The sequence below is a fragment of the Patagioenas fasciata genome, chromosome Z, assembly GCF_037038585.1.
Source record: "Patagioenas fasciata isolate bPatFas1 chromosome Z, bPatFas1.hap1, whole genome shotgun sequence".
Classification (NCBI taxonomy): Eukaryota; Metazoa; Chordata; class Aves; order Columbiformes; family Columbidae; genus Patagioenas; species Patagioenas fasciata.
In genome coordinates, this window is record NC_092560.1 from 71428153 (window position 1) to 71445976 (window position 17824).

A 17824-nucleotide genomic window follows, 5' to 3' on the forward strand; every position below is an offset into this window, starting at 1 on the left:
GTGGGGCCACTCACTCTGGGACTCTGACTTTTGTTCACGAAACTCCTTCAAGCAAGAAAACAACCAATTGGTTACCATGCAACCTCCCATACTGTTTCCATGATGTCATTTGATATGAAAAAACATACCAATATATTGATTCTGAAGAGACAGATATTAAAGGGAACCAAAGATGCCTGCCTTCCTCTTATTCTCTTGAGATGTAAAGAATTTGAATAAAACAGTTAAAGCAAGTCCACACTCCTTTATCTATTTTTTGGACTGTATCTGTTCTTTCAGTCAGAACATAATCTGATGAAGAGTGGATTTTCTTCTCATGAACCACAGAAGTCAAGTCAGATACACATTCTACTTTGTTCTACTTCCATCAGGACATCTAGCACAGGAAAATTTAAGTGCCTGAGGGAAAACTTCAAACTGTTCTATTACTCCATCACTGAACAACACAAAAATACCCACTGTCATGGCTTGTTTTTAGCATCAAAATTGAAACATGGAAGTTGCATGATCTGTATTTCAAATGTAGTTTCACACAAACAACTTAAGACAATTGCTCATTGTAGAGGAGGGGAGAAGACATTTTATTCGAACCTGGCTTCTAAGAGATGCTGGCAGCAGTTCAGTTTGCCATCAAATATTGAACTATTCCACTAACAGATTTGACTGAAGTGGTTTAGCAGCATGATATCCCAATTGCTTGTGATTTAAAAGCTTTGCAGAGGCCTTCTTTGAACTAGGAATCTGGAAAAGCATGTCTTCCAGCGTGCACATGGTTATCCGTCCTGAAGCTTGTAGTTTCATACAAACATCTCCTAATTTGGCAGAAAGGTCGGGGTTTTCTTCCATCTTCTCCCTGATTGTAGCCAGCTAGGGAGAGGAAAATGACAGACTGTTACAGTTCAGCAAGTGAAGGCCTCATAAAATCACCAGAAGACAAGCAGTCACTCAAAGAAAAAAGAAGTACACAACTTAAGATATGCGGCTAATGCAATGAGTCATAAGAACAGTATTTTAAGCAGCACACATTATACATCACCAGACAACGGCAGAAATGCACTGGATACCTATTACAGAGAGTTTATTATATTTAAAACGTCCTCGAAGTTGTACAGGCCTATTTTCAGCTGTAGTACAGACTAACACAATTATTTTCTATGTAAACCCAGGAAACATAATTGCTTCCTGGAATCTACTTTCCAGATCAGCACAATTCTAATCATTATTATGTATCACACTAAAGGTACAGTACAGTATAAATCAATAAAAGACAGACTATCAAACACTGAGAAGTTCTGTATGCTATACATAATATGAGCTCAAGTATAAGTAAATCTCTTCAAAATTGTTATTGATCAATAACATTTTGTGGAAGGAATGGGTTAGGACTAATGCTTACTCTTATTAGTGTCTGTTACCCATTTGCCAAACAAAACCAAACTGCAACATTGACACATGCAACTTTTATTCCAATGAATTTACAAAACGAAATGCTGCTTAAAAAAAAAATCCATTTTCAACATAGCAGTTATGTTTTGAAAGGTATGTCCCCCTTGTACCTAGTATTTATTTTGCATATCTGTTATGCATTTTGTTTAATAGGCAGGAGTGAAAGCATAAGTATCTAAAATACCTTATTCTACAGAGATGTTCAAAATAAATACAATAAAACGTTTCAGGGAAAGCAGCAGCAATGCTGCCAAGCTGACAGGCGCATATATGCACTTTGATGGAAGCCTTTTTAGTGATCAATACTATAAAAGCTATTTTTATAGTAAAATAGCAAAAGTTACCGTTTCCCATATCACACCTCCCTGCATAGCATCACAAGTCTTCGCAAGTACGACCAAGCTAACAATATCACTGTGGCCCAATGTTTATTCTCACTTTTTCACCAAATTAAAATAACATAGAAGGAAAGGGATTAAACTACTTAATGCCACTAGGGAATGCTTCATCGACATTCAGATTAAATTTAACTGAGAGCAAGATCCACAATAAAAAAAGGGAAGCGGACAACTACGTGCCCTGACAACAGCACAGAAAGCCAGCCAGCTGCTTTGGCATCTGAATGTATCAGAACCCAAACAACTTCAGCAGGGTGAAGTTCTGTAGCTGAACCACCATCATCATCACTCAAACACTGTGGACCACCTCTCATTCCTGTGGACTTACCACCTGCTCAGAAAATTCAATCTTTTTCACAAAGGGAGGAGTATCTACTTCCACTGCTGCCTCTAATGTCTTTATTACTTCTTCTAGTGAACCAGATCTGAGCTGGACAAGAACCTTAAAAATAAAATAAAACAACACCACACAAACAGCACTCATCATGAGAATGCAAATTTTAAAAAAAAGTATTTGAGGAAGACATGAAGTAAAGCAAGACAAAATTCTACACGCTGTGCTGACAAAAAATCAATTATTCATGAAGAAAGCAGAGGGAATGATCACTCTCCACAGAGTTGTGGGGTTTTTGTTTAATTTTTTTTTTCCCCACAGCTGGCACCTGGAAAGGAAGGTGAGCCTGGAGGCAGAGCTCCTCTGATGCAGCTGTATTAGCTGTTCTTGAACAAAGCAGTTTTTCCATAGCTTAGAAAGGTCACTTACAGGGCACATGAAGAAGATTTTCTTTCAGGTTGTAGACCAAGCAACTACAGAAAAAAATTGTTGTATGTACATATGTGCTTAAGGTTAATCGGGGTGAAGGAGGCCTGAAGTGTGCCGAGCATAGTTAAGGCAGGCATTTACTTGGAGCCCTGTTGTTTCAAATCTCATGTAGCAAAAAGCAAAAAGTCACTATGTCATAATTAAGAATGGTTCACAGGTCTATACCCACAGAGGTAGAACTGGTCTACTTCCAATTCTTATCTACAGTAAGAAGCAATTTTTAAAAAAGGGTGGAGGGTGTTTAACAATTCAGAATGTAAGTCATCCAACTGACAGAAATTGTCTATTGGCTCAAAAACAACCTCAGCAACAGTACTGATACATGCCTGTGGTACTAAGTAAGTTCGCCTTCTGTTACTTTGTATATTGGAGTTGTTTGTCCAGTATAGCATACTTCTCTGCAAGACTTCAACATAAAGCAAGCATACTTACTTTAAGATTATTGTACAGTTTGTTCTCTGTTTTCATTATCTGGGAACAATAAAATTTGGCTTGGGCTAAATCATTCTAGGAAGGAATTAGAAATAATTTTAAAAAATGGCTAAACACGTGTGATGCACTTTCACAATAAAAGTTCAAGAAAAAAACAGTCTTTGACAACTTTTCAATGAATCACAAACCAGCATCTAGAAACCCTTCACCAAGACCCACGGACTCCAAACAACTTCCAATCTGTGAAAGGAACACCTCACACTATGGGGAGTTCCCATGTCTTCTGACTCCTAATCATATCAGACAGTCCTCCCTGCCTTGGATCAGCAGGGAGAGGAAGCACATAACCAACACTGAGCATGAGAGCACCTGAAAGATAAAAGATCTACACACATCCTACATTTGGCACTCGTCAGAATACTTAAATGAAGTGCAGCATATATTAATGTAGGTATTTATAATGCCCAGCACTTTTCAACCTTTTGTAGATTCACATTTACAGTACTGTATTTATGCCATCAACTGATCTGTATAGACAGTAAATGTTACACTGACATTTACTAGACCAACCACTGTTACATGTGATCAGGAAACATTTTACTCACAGCAAGATGTACTGTCAAAGATCATACAGCTTAAGGAATAGTTAAATGTAACATGGAACATTATTCTGTTTGTAAAAGAAGAATTTTAACTGATTTTTACTTAAAGCAACAGCATCACGGATGTTTCATGGTATTTCAGAGACAGAAATTTTGGTTTTTTAACCTCAATGCCAGTGAGAAGCCCTGTCATGCCATCATGCACATGAATGAACTAACTTGAACGATGCTATTGTTCAGTGTCCCTGTTCACAGAGACAGTGCAAAAAGACCACAGAGTGCATAAGAACATTTTAACAATTCTACTTAATTTATTAAAATCCATTAATAATATCTAATTGCTAGCTCTTACAGTGCCTCTGACTTCTGTTTAGATATGAAATACAAAAGATTCAGAATTTCCTCAAGCTGTATACACAAATTAACAACAGAGGAAATACTGGACTTTAGAATTTCCTAACCGTTATCCTCCTGCTCAGTCTTTCACCCTGTACTGCCTCACAGCCTCTTCATATCACTGCTTAGGCCCATGAGGTATTGAAAAACCTCCCCTTGAAACTCGTTGTGGAGAAAGGCCATATCCAAGGCAGTAGGGCAATACACATCATAGCCTTTGAGTTTGCCTCCCTAAATAAACTATTTTAAAGAGCTGATTTGGCTTATATGTTAAATTACTATTTAACGAAAACAATTGTGAAACAGCAGTATCCGCAGGACTGAGTCCATGGGTACGACTAACCCGCTGGCCCAACTCTCTTTCTAAGAATATTCTTTATGTGACTGTCACTAGCACAAAATCCCTGTGCATTAGAATCAAGACATAAGTTTAAATTTCAGAATTTCCACATTCATTTTGTGTGGGAATTGTCTATAATCCTACTCTTTTAGGGGCCTAAAAGTTCTAGTACTTAAAGTTACCACATAGATCAGTTATGCTTCCTCTATGTTAGCTTCCTTCCACTGACTATCTTACTATAGTAAAACTATCACGATACAGGCACAAATCAAAACAAAAGGTACTGTACCTGCTTCAGAGCAGATGCTATGGCAAAGCATAATGCTCGCAGTGGTAATGTGTCACCTTTTAGCTGTGCTTCTTCAAGCAGTTTTGCAGAGATTTTGCAAGAGTCCAGGTTGTCCTGCACAGAAATTTCAAATCTAAGTCACACTTGTTATTCTTGTGATCTGAAAGGACTGTAGGCAATTGCAATTACTTTTAGAAGGCATTCGGAAGTCATCATACTGTAAGATCCCCAAGGCAATCCATACCTGAAACCAACCAAGCAGATTCTGTGCAGCACTTCTTGGGAAACACAACATCAAAATACAATAATCAAAGCTACAGACTTAAGAAGCAGATAAAAATAACTTCTGTTATTTTATCAACTACATATTTTCCTAACTGTTTTGGCTTCTACGAGAGCTGAAAGCCTGGCAGTATTGTAAAACTAACAGATGCTTTCCTTTCTACTTTCCAATCATTCCTGACTCATCAAGAAAGCTGACTTTTTGTCCTACTTTATTCTGAAACCTACATCAGGTAGTTAATGAAAATCAGTATTTTCTAAACATTGAACTACTCAGCACCATTACACTAAAGAAATCTGCGTATGTGTGAATTTGAGCATTCTGCAATTTTTAGACTCTGTTATGTATTAAATATTGCAAGGTGTTTCCAAAGCAGCTTACATATTTGCCTGTTTTCCAACACAGAAACTGCATTATCGCTGAGACTATTTTCAATAGGAGTCTACACCAAATGGCAATGAGTTTACCTGTGTTTTATCTCACAAACCAACAACCCTCAAAAACAATGCTCTTCACACTGGAAATCATGAGTAGAGTTGACTGGAACCCAAACAAAAGAGAACCTTAGAAACATAGAATCATTGTAGTTGGAAAAGACCTATAAGGTCATCAAGGCCAACCATAAATGTAACACTGCCAAGTCCATCACCAAAAAACCTCCCTAAGTGACACATCTACATGTTTTTGAAATACCTCCAGGAACGGCAACTACACCACTTCCCTGGGCAGCCTGTTCCAATGCCGGACAACCCTTTTTCTGAAGAAATTGTTCCTAACATCCAATCCCCTGGTGCAACTTGAGGCTGTTTCTTCTCATCCTATCACTTACTACTGGGGAGAAGAGACCAACACCCTCCATCCTACAACCTCCTTTTGGGTAGTTGTAAATAGTGATAAGGTCTCCCCTCAGCCTCCTTTTCTCCAGAAACATTCTGACCATCACAAGGTTGATTATTATTGCATATATGTTTTGTTGTCATCAAAAGGCATATAACCATTTCCCACACTAAAAGAAGGACCATCTGTTACCTTAGAGAAAGCAGTGCCTTGCAATGATTTAAAACATCCCAGATGTGTTTTAGAGTACAAAGATTAAACATTAATTCCTTTGTTTATCCATTAGCAATAATCAGAGCTTTAAGCCTTGTACATTTTTTCATACTGATCTCTGTCATGGTTATTCAAAAGAAACCAAAAATTAATGTGACAAAAATCCAGCACTGGTCTTAATGATACCAACATCATTATTTCCAGTATTCAAGTAGTGCATCCTGAAGGTATTTTCCTTCAAGGTTTTTTCTGATTTTTTTTATGTTGCATGATAAGCAAAACCACTTTTGAGTTTCATGTTTTTTCCTCCTACCACTGAAAGCTGAATCAACAGATTAATCTTTTGGAAGAGTTCCATCTAATCCTCTTTTGCGCATAAAGGGTTACTACAGCTTGCTGCTTTATTGATAATATTTTATTTTAATGAAGAAACCCCAACAAATTCATTGTGGTTGTTAAAACAACTGGGTGGCAGTTTAGAATAACTACCCCTTTCTTTTTATCAATTCACTAAAAAAGTAATGACAGGTCAGATTCTTTATCGAAAATATAGGTAGGGGCAGAAGCGGTAGAAAACAAAAGCCTCAGGAACCTCCTCCTGTTGCACATGCCCTTTGACAGTAGGCCATGGAAAGAACCATGCAGAGATTTTAGGGAAGAAGCTACACCAAAGGGAGTGCTCAGAGAAACACAGTGGGTTTCTGTGAATACAGGCAGTATGGACCAAAGAGCAACCCTGAAGTGGTAAATATTGCCTCAGTGGATTTTAGTAGCAAACACCAGCTTATAAACTTGGGTTGTAGCACAGTGTCAGAGTCTTCGTACATTCATAACTGTCTAGAAAAGGTGCCTTCTACACAGAACTGGCAACATCCCTAAATTGACTGTAACCATCCAACTCCAGCTGTTTTTAACAGCAGACAACTCCATAGCTCTTTCTCAGCCCTGTCTACTGCCCCTCTGTTCAAACACCAAAGTCACAGGGCTTTCTATTCCCCCTGACCAGAAGGCAGCCCTGATTCATTAGAACTGAGAATTTCAGAAGCACCACATAAATTACAGCAGAGCTACCATTTTAGGCCTCATTTTCATCACACAGGTACTCAATTTCACTATATACTTAACTGAGAAATCTGAGGAAGTTTAGTCTAGTGGTATAATTTTTCCTCAGCTAGTGTCTTTCTTCCTGAAAACATGGGGAAATTGAAGAATGGACTCCTACTGAGTTTGGGATGAGCCCATGTTAATATTCCAAATTGCACAACTGCTTCAAACCTGGAGCGGAAGATCACACTTGTAGAATCTAAGTAGCCTAGTTTCTTACTGCGTTAATGCTCTTTTTCTCTGAGCTAAAAATACAGTTAAGCTCAAGGGGCAGCCTGTCTCTCACTGAAGGCATTCATTCAGGTTTCTTTTCCACACTCAGCTGCCCATTTTCATCAGGAATGTAGGAACAAATTACCTTTGAGAACTCTAATCCTTACTAAATTTGGGTGCAACTACAGAAATCATTCAAAGTTACTTGGAGAGGGAGGGGAGAAATGTATGGAAGTTGTCTGACAAACAGAATGTATCATATATGCTCTGTCTTAGGGAAGCCAGACTATAAAACCCATACTGAGACTCAAATACAAAGTATAGTCTCAAGAGATGCATGGATCACAAAGAAAGAACACTACCAGCTAATCAAAGGCTCTTTCCAATTTGTTCCTTAGTGCTTATATCCACATAATATTTTGAGATTTGCCTTGTGACATTAGTTTGTATGGGAAGCTATGTATGTGCACCCTGTCACACACAATGAAGAAATATAGGACTTAAATATGTCTAAAATATCTGCACTCAATAACAAATCATGACTGGGAACACAGGGAAATTTTAAAATAAAAAAAAAAGGGAAGACATAGAGAAGGTATCTCAAGTACATTTTTATCTTGTGAATTGAAAGTACTTACCAGTTTGTAGCATATTGCAAATGCAAGTAGATAGGTTTCTTTGTTGAAAGGTATATCTTGTTTTTTCATTTCTATCAGAACTTCCAAAGCACCTGTCAAAAATACAGTAGTGTTACTCACTTCACAACTTTAAGGCTGTATATTTAGTAATTGAAAAAAAGATTTCAACATAGTATGAGCTCAGTAAATAAAAATGCAAAACTGAAATAGGTTGTTGTTGTTGTTTGCTTTTAATTATACATTTTAAAAGGTTTAATTTGGGGTCAGCTGAACGTAAATAAACTCTGGATACTTGACAAAGCCACTCTCATTCTTGCCCAGAAAGCAAGTTTTTGTACACATTATTAAACCTTCCATCATTTGAGGCAAACTATCAAACAGTTTCTCAATAACATACACGTTCCACTACAGCACAACACCGCATTCAAACTCTGATCAGGTTATTTTTACAGTGGCTCAGTCTTAACTCCTAGGACAATTGCTGGACTTAGATTTGCCACGCATCAAGAGACCCAGCACTGTCTGTTCAACAAATTTCAGACAAAGGAATTTGTTTGAAAAGCTTACTCCACACTTCATTTAAGATTTTATCATGGAAAGCCTTTTCAGTCAGGTCAGGTGATTCCCCCTTATCCTTACAAAGGGACAACTGATTTGAAGCATTTGATGTAATTATTGCAGTAGCCACTCTGTGTAGGCACACTAATAAGACACACCAAACAAAGACTATGGTCTGCTTCTGTTATCAAAGGAAAAAGGGTACTATTCCCTGCTCTGACACCAACACAGAATTGCCAAAAAGTTGTTGAAGAACTTATTGTTCCAAAAAACATGTAAGACAAGCTTTGAATAGAGAAAACCAAAAAGCTATGGGAAATTACAAACCAAAGAGAAGTTAAGACTTCATGAAACGAGTCCCCCCGTATAACCACAATTCTATGCAACTGAGGATGGTAAGAATTCCATAGGAACTACGAAACAGATAGAGCCTTCAACTTTTACGGTCCAGCTCATTCACATCTACATCAATTTACATGATGTTTGGCTCTCTAAAACCATAATCAATCCACAACATTCATTAGAAACATGTAGAGTTATACACACACACAGAGTAAGAAGCACTCTCCTCAAAATGCAATTGCCTTAGCAAACACAGTACTTACTTTCATAATGGCCCTTTTTAAACAACATAGTCATCAGAATATGGAACGATGTACTTTCTGAGAAAAAGCCACGCAAATTCTGGAGAAGAAACATACAAAGCAAGTGTTGAGAAAGTTAGGGCAGTAAGCAACATTTCACTCTCTGGGTACCCCAACTCTCCCTTTCTCAAGTAACCTCTACAATACTGGTGAATCAATATGGTCAAAAGCTCACTAAAAATAAACACAAATTTCCCAGAGATTCCCACTATCATATTTTTTAATAACAGATTGCAACCTCTAAGTTCATGCAAGTGGAAGTCATTGACTAAGGGCAACTCCAAAATCTCAGCAGAAATACAGCCTGTAGCTGATTAACAATATCTCTGGGATAAAGTACCACCACCAGAGAGCTGAAAGCATAGCAACACCAGATGCAGGAAAACACATCAGCTGCATTAATTTGAGGAATTAGCTTTTAATCAATACTTTTTATTCAAATGATGCAAATACAGAGAAGTACAATAACAAATGTATCAGTCAAACTGGCATCTATTTTTATTTTAATTACAGTTTTGCTATTTTTAAATAAAACCACATTAATCTGAATTCTTACATTAACATTACAGACATTCTTGCTACTGCAACACATATACTTCATGTCTATGAGTTCACACACGGCTCATGCATAATATACCAATTATTCCTATTGAACTAATAAAAATAACAATTTTCAAAATATATAGAGGTATCACCTTATCTTTGATAAGTTCTACTGCAGGTCTTTCAAGGTCCAGGTCATAACATAGCCTCATAAAGAGGGGTCCAAATTTAAAATTTTGTAAGGTTGTGATTCCATTCTGTTCATGGTACCTATCGAAAAGATTAAGAAAAGTTAATCACACAAAGCATGGAATTTGTCAAGGGAAAACAGCTTTAAATAGGCAACAAGATGTATATGTGCAATGGCAGAGGCACACTTCCTATCTGCACCAGTCAAAGACATTTAGATAACAGGAGATTAATTTTAAGGAAAAAATACTGTTTTGATTGAACTAATAAATTAACTAGCAATATTTAATGTTTTCTATTTCCAATAAAGTAAACTGCATAGGATTAGTAATAGAATGGGTCTCTGCCACGAAAATTCCCAGCTACTTTACCTTCTATTCACAGAACAATAGCACAAGTTGCAGCAGTCTGCTTTAGCAGCGATACCTGCTAAGATACCTCAATTTTTCCTTTCCTATGCTGAAAAATAAATAGAAAAAAAATACCAAAATGTTTCACTTGCTTCTTTATAGCTTCCACACTGTAATTGCTGGGAAGGCTTTCATTCATGAAACCTCCTGACCTGCCACTGCTGGTCCAGACTGGCTTACAACCAGGCAGGTCTTGCCTGGAAGAAGTCACTGAACACACCACTACCCCTCAGCTGAGAGATTATGTGTCTATGTGGCTCACCATTCATTCTGCATGCAGTACAACACCACTTTGCTCCCACAGCTTGATCTGAGAGTCTCTAAAGGGTTGGAAGAACCAAGGTAAATTAAAATACAGCCTTAGTTTAAGGGATTAACTATGCATACAGCCACTGAATTAGAGCAAGCTCTCAACTACAGGCATAACCTGGCACGATCTAATAGAAGCAAAAAAAGTAAATACAGAAAATAGTGTTACCTGGATTGTTAAAAATACCTGTAAATAACTCTTCTGGCTAGTTCCACATCTGATGAAGTCTGACATAAATGCAGTAATTTTTTTAATTCATTTCTGAGAATAATTCCATTTTTCTTTAATTTTTCCTTAATACTTTTAAAATACGGATCTGAAAACAAAACACATTACAGCAGCAGTCTGTACACAATTCCGTTACCTGTGTTGCACACTTGGTGCCTAGAAACACAGAGATTCAATGAAGCAGAAAAATTGTTTTTTTCATCAAGAAAAAGGCATTTTGGATGCATATCTGTTGCTACATGCAAATACAAGTCCTTACTAAGGACTAACATGCAAGGCTGAATTCTGTGAAGTCAGAAGAATGCTCATATGTACATATAAGCACACATACATAGGTTTGTGATGTGCTCAAAGGTGCACAGAAATTTAAAACCCATTTTATTTGTAAAGAACACATAATAACTTATTATAACTACTGAAGGCAATTGTTTAACTGTTGTAGTTAATAGTGTAACTATTATAGCTAATAGTTGCACTGTAACTATAATAAATAATAGCTATTATATAGTCTGTATAACAATAGTTATTACTGCTTTTTCCATTTCTAAAACAAGTTTATTACTAGCCTTAATTAATTCTTTTTATCTTTCAAGTATTACAGTAAACATTGAGTACAGAAATGATGCACACATACACAGAAATAGGTGCTTAGCACATTGTTTTGATCAGATCTCAGAGGCTACTATTTTCTATAAAACAAGGTCAGCTGTGACATGTAAAGCCAAATGTCTGGCTTCTACACACCTGTTTTAGCAAGAGTGACTGACCCCTGGCAAAAAAGTCAATGTATCTCACATACAGGATGAATGATCCCCAATATGAGTACATCATAATTACAGCAAAATATAATAACATTATGACTTGCCTGATTTAAATTTTACTTTTATTTAATATAGAAAAACTGTCACATTGACTTTACCTCCCTCTCTGTCCCAGAAAACTGGTTTATATAAAACTAAATTGGATTACTTGTCTCTTCCTTGCCAAACAAAAAAAATTTAAATTAACTACATCCTTCGGAACAATTGTAAATTCCTATCAGTGGAACACCTGTATATGATCAAAAACATGCAGGAAACTGAGTTTTACCTAATACTTATGTTACTTAAATAAAGGAATTTGCATACATTTTAAACAGCATGACAAAATCCCCATTGGAAAAAAAAATGCTCCTCCATTAGTTTGGAAAAGCTAAACTCGTTTTTCATATTCTAAGTATACATACATCATCTGGAACTGCATGCATAACTCTGAACTTACATTAGGTAAAAGGAGAAAAAGCTAAAAGAATAAGATAACTCAATTTGCAGAGAAGGTTAAAAGAGAATTATTGGCATAGTCCTTCTCTGGACAGTTAAACAGCTATCAGACCTTGTATTAACTCTCTCTGCTGCTGTCATATTTGAAGGAAGATCAGTAGACCAGAAGAGTATCTCATATTAGACTATCTGACAAAGCTGGAAAAGGAAGGACACAAATATCCCAGGTCTTACGTAAACACCTTGAATACTTGAAAGCTTCTCCACATTTTCTAACACAGCATAATTAATATTGTTTCATTCTACAAAGTCTCAGATCTTCTGATAATTTTAGCTGCAAAACATTTGCAAGAGGAAGACTTAAGTTGTTCCTCTAAATGGGGTCAATTTTGTGTCATATTATAATGACTTGACCATGTTGTTTCCTAGGACTCATGCTAAAATTGAGAATGGTGATTATGAAATAAATACTAATACCTTTATTGCCGTGGACTTCTTTTATAATTGTGACTTTCATCTGCTGAAATTCTTGCAACTTTATATCATCTTCTGTTAGCAGATACCGCTTCCCTACCAGAAAAAGGAAGAGGAAGGTTGAGTCTTACATCACACTGTCTGTTTTAATACTACTGAACTTCACATTTATGAACTACTGCTGTTAATTACTGTGTGATGCCAGACAACCAGCAGCATGACACTAAAAAAAGACTGCAATAATTGCAGTTGCTCATGTCACTAACAACAAAACTCAAGCACTCTTGTCACAGTCTTCCAGTGTTAATGTGTACAAGGATGAAAAAGTATATATTTATTTGATGTCCAAATAAAAAAATAGAGGCACCATTCCTCTTCACATAGCCAAGGTACAAGAGGATTCTGCACAAGAATAAAATCTTTCCCCGCTTTCATGCTTTTATAAGGATTTGTCTTGTCATCTTTTTGTTCACCACAATTCACCGTGGCACAGCTTCCTTTCTTCACACGTGCTGTCCCCACTACTGTAGAATACATTGTTCTGGAAGCTCCAAATGCAGTAGGAAGACAAAAGGAAAAAAACATAAAGTTTATTATTTGCATTGTAGTAACACTCAGGAGACCTGGCAAAGTTCTGGTACAGAACAGACATCAGAGTTATGACAGTCATTGAGTTTAGAATCTCAAAATTAACTTTGTGTGCTGATGTCAGCTGTACTGTGTTGTAACCTTCTTTAACAAAAGCATCATGGAGGTGCTATTCGTGAAGTTTTTGCTGTCACAAAACCAGGTCTCCAGTAGATTTTTATTTGCAATCCATGATTTTGTAACAGAGAGTCCCTGTATTAGTTTACATTAGTTTGCATTTCCATAGCAAAATGTAACCAGCCACTTGTTTCCTATACAAGTGAAGCACGGTAATCACACACTTCATAAAATCCGAAGAAAAAAATCCATTAAACAGCACTTTTGATTATTAAATTTAATGGAAACGGTTCCAACAGGTAAACAAACGTGTCACTCAGCATGACATTTGCCTGGATTTCCCAGCCATTTACTTCCCACAGACCTTCTCGGCTGGTCTAACACTGAAAGACCAACCCAGTCCTGGGTCTCTCTGGAGCTGATGTGGGAATCATGCTGGCTCCCCACACTGCAGGGACATCCCGTGGTCACAGGCAGTGTCAGCAGAGAGCTTGGGGAAGCAGAATTTTAGCCTCCTTGAACTCAATTAGCTCAATTCTACCACCTCCTTAAAGTTGAACTGTAAGGAATGCTTAACAAAGAACTGCTGTTTTTACGTAACTGAGGACCTGGCCCCAGCAGGGGAGAAGGACCGAGAGACATCAGACTATGAATCCTTAATGTAAAACACAATCTCTTCCCAGAATATATACTGATATCTGTATACATACTGATACCTGTATTTACAAGTTAATTCAGGGGGAAGGTATTGTAAGTAAACTGAGGCAGGTGATAGGGTAGTCTGTAAACCCTGAAGTACCCAACCAATGGTGAACAGGGGAGCTAAATTGTGGTTGAGATTTGGGGGGATATAAGCAGGGGCTTTTTTCCCTATTATGTGTGCCCACCTTTAGGTAGAACACCCGGTGTTGCAATATCGTTATTAAAAAAAAATTGCTTTGCTGAGAGATCCTGCCTGAGTCTATTATATTTGCAAAATAATTGTTTCCTACATGATCTCACAGTGCTATAGAAGCAAACCAGTGCAAAACCAAATACGAGAGCCTTAGAGGACTAAGGAGGGAAACTGATATGATTACTAGCGCATACAATTAGTGCAGGCCATCCCAGAGAACTTCAACAACCCGCCTGCTTCACCCCAGCCCCCTCAGACAGGCCACAGAAGAGCAGCGGGCAGAGCACCATGTAGGGGGGATCTTCACATCTCTGAGGTGTTTGACGGAGCCCTAAACGGACAAACCCCCCACGGCCTGGATGACGTTGTCACTCTGCCAGAATAAATATGCATTTATGAAGTATGTTTGTTTTCTAGTGGCTCATATCCAGCCGCCGGCAAGCACGGGATAAATGGCGTAATGCTGCTGCCAGCCCTTCCCCGGGACAGCTCTCCCGCGCCAGCCCGGCCTGCCCGCCGCAGCACACGCGGGCCCGGTCCCAAGCTCCCTCGGCGCACTCCGAACCACAACTCCCGTCAGGCATAAGACCGGCAGCGGCCGCCGGGAATTGTAGATCTCCGGAGGGTTCCCCAGCCGGCGGGCAGCCCAGAGCCCCGGCCTGGCATCCCCCCCGCCTCACAGCCCGCGGTACCTGCAGGCGCGCAGCCCCAGCAGCCCGGGGCGGGCGGGCGAACAGCCGAGCGCCGCACCGCCTCCCGCACCACCCGCTGGGAGCCGCCAACGAGCACCGCCGCCATCTTGCGCCCGGGCCTGCCGGGGGCGGGGCGCTCGCAGGCCCGGCCTCTCCCCCCGCGCCGGCCCTCGCTTTCTGCCTCGGTGCCATGGCCGCCCCCGTGCTCCGGCGAGGCGTGCTCTGGAGCGGGAGGGCCCTCAGCGCTGCGGCAGGTCGGTGGTCCCTTGGCAGGCGACAGCGGGGCTCGCTGCGGCGGGGGGGCGGGGGCCGGGCCGTGGCGGCGGCGCGGGGAGCGTGCGCATGGCCGGGGTGCGGCGCGGGGGCTTTCCCTTCGCTTTGGTAGATACTCATAAAATGCGAGGCGGCTCTGAGAACGGGCTGTCTATACCGTGCCGTGCGGGAGAATAGTCTTAATTTTATTTTTTTAAAATAGATATTCCAGCTTACTAATTTCATAGCTTGCTAGCTGCGTTTCGGGGTCGCGGGAAGTCACATGGGGTTGCATGGCGGCCGCCAGACCCACGGCAGCGCTGGCAAAGCCGGGCAGCGCAGGTGACAGCGGTGCATTCAAGGCTGATGTTTTTGAAAAGCCCCTTTTCCAAAAATCCTGATCTTCGAGAAGAGCAGAACTCGCTAATGTTTACTGAAAACGTGGTGATGATGGGCCACTTTATTGTGCCTTTTCAGCTTCCCCGAGTAGAAATGTCTCCGTGCCGCTTCCAGGTGCCCGTGTCTCTGTCCTTCTGGCACTGGAGCTGCTCACAGGGAATCACAGTGAAGAGCTCAAACCTGGCTTACAGCTCACCTGAGCAAAGCACCTTTGTGCAGACAGTTGCTGCTGCTTTAGAAAATAGTTCTTTAGAGCCTCACACTTCTTAGTGGCAACTTTAGCTGCAAAACAGCATACGGAAGTTTATCCTATAAAAAGCCCCAGATCTTTTGTGCGCACCTTTTATCAACATGATGAAAGATGGCTTTGGAACAATCCCACCAACAAAACAAAAATACCTCTCTTTCTGACTTTGCTGTTTGGTGAAGTGTTGTACATATTCTTGCATTCTGACTGTGGAATTTGGTGTATCAGGTCTTTTTGGCAAAAATTTGCAAAGGTGTTCAGAGCTGGATATATTTGTATACTTGTATGTCAAAAGGATGATAAGCAGAGAAATTATTTCATGTCCAAGAATAACAACATTTTTGTGGTAGCAGGTAGATTTTCAGATAAGGGCTTTAAGGTAGTTGCTAAGATTCTGTGTAGCATAGTAAAGTTTATTTTTAAAAATATTTGATGTTTCTTAACATTAATTTCTGCAACCTTCTGCATGTGTTTTCCTTCAATAAATTTTATCCAGATGTTCCTCATGCATCCTCAAGGCCTCATCATCTGTCAATGATGCACAAACATGGTTTGCTCTTCCAAACAACGCATTTTCCATTTTGTTTCAAAAGCTAGAATAGTGTCTTGAGCAGATTTCAAAGCTGGTATAAAGAGTATTTAAAAAGACTTTCAAAACCATTTGAGTGAACTCTGCAGTTCACTGGACAGGCAACAAAGAAGAGATGATCAAACATGGAGTATTTACTGATGACCATCTACCTTTTATTTCCAGTAAGACAGATCTTTATAGGTTGGAAACACAACCATCCAACAAGAACAAAAAGGCCTTTTTTTGTGTGTATTCATCTTTTATCTTGATTCTTTTATGTCTACATTTAAATAATTGCTAGCATTGAATGAAAAAAGGTCTCTGTGCACAAAAAAGCTGTCCTTTATTGCTGTTTGAGTTTTTTTCAACCATTACAAATTTATGCTTTTCCTAAACACAGAGTTTGGCTTGAGGAAGATTTGTTTCATCCTGAAAAAAAACTTCTAGGGGAAAACTTTTCTGTTTTAAAAATGAGAAGGTTACAATTCATCCACCTACAAGGAATCTGAACTGTTACAGTAGCTGCTGCTGATAGCTGTGTTGTAAAGGCAGTTCAGTGCATCCCACTCAGTAAATGTGACAGAAAAAGGTGATATCTAATGGAGTATTAGTAGACTTCTTTAGAAATGTTTAAACAACCTGGCTTATGTAGTGATTTCTTTCTTCCTTAGGTAGAAGATCTCTTCTTTCTGCAGCCTATGTGGACAGCTCAAAATGGGAGAAAAGACAAAAAGACGAGCATAGCCTGGGTGAGAAAAGTTTCTTTTACTCCACCTTGTCTACTTAATTGCAGTCCTAACTCATTGTAGACTGACTCATCATCTATAAATTCTTCAAAATAAGAAAATGTGTGGAGTAAAATACTTCTGAGGTTCTGTGTCAAAATCTGGCCAACATGTTAGAAATCTGTCATAAATACACAAAGGTCTAATGCAGAAACAAGCCAGAATTTACTTATTTGATTAATATTTGATTTCTACAAGCTGATATTTTTTTCACAAAATCCAAAGCTTTTATGAATGTCATAGTTTTGTGTCTGACAGTTAAGACTGTCTTCAAGTGTCCTGTTCATTGATGTTGCTTTAATTGTAATGCAGTACAAAAGAAGACCTATTGTAGAAGTATTAGAGGGCACTCCTGTTGTAAAAAAATTTTTTTGCAAGAACATTTTCCTCTGTGTTTTGCAGGAGGATAAGTTACATTTCTTGAAAGAAAATTAAATTGCTTGTTGAAATGTTAGATTTGTCTTTTGGAAAAAATGAAACTAAACATTTTATTTTGGAGAAGTTGTACATAAACCTCTATCTGCATATGGTACTGAGATCTCTCATACAAATTTCATAGCTAAGTACTTTGGCTAGATTACACTTGAAATGACGTGCCATTATATTTTTGGCAACTATGTTAAAAGAAAAGCATAATGCAAAACGCTTT

General features: G+C 38.8%; 2 protein-coding genes across 2 annotated transcripts in view; one reads left to right on the forward strand and one right to left on the reverse strand.

Annotated features, from left to right (window-relative positions):
- Window positions 1-557: 557 nt before the first annotated feature.
- PTCD2 (pentatricopeptide repeat domain 2) lies at window positions 558-15039 on the reverse strand. Its single transcript, XM_065860848.2, has 10 exons — window positions 14922-15039; window positions 12633-12725; window positions 10855-10984; window positions 9912-10029; window positions 9178-9256; window positions 8015-8106; window positions 4727-4840; window positions 3100-3174; window positions 2173-2286; window positions 558-867 (listed from the first exon to the last, which is right to left on the reverse strand). The coding sequence occupies exons 1-10, from the start codon at window positions 15025-15027 to the stop codon at window positions 643-645; spliced, it is 1146 nt and encodes a 381-aa protein (XP_065716920.1). The 5' UTR covers window positions 15028-15039; the 3' UTR covers window positions 558-642.
- The window catches only part of MRPS27 (mitochondrial ribosomal protein S27), a 46569-nt gene continuing 43769 nt past the window's right edge, over window positions 15025-17824 (forward strand). The window contains exons 1-2 of the mRNA XM_065860850.2: window positions 15025-15175; window positions 17062-17139. Coding sequence (XP_065716922.1) covers window positions 15112-15175; window positions 17062-17139 — 142 coding nt within the window. The 5' untranslated portion in view covers window positions 15025-15111. The remainder of the gene's footprint in view (window positions 15176-17061; window positions 17140-17824) is intronic.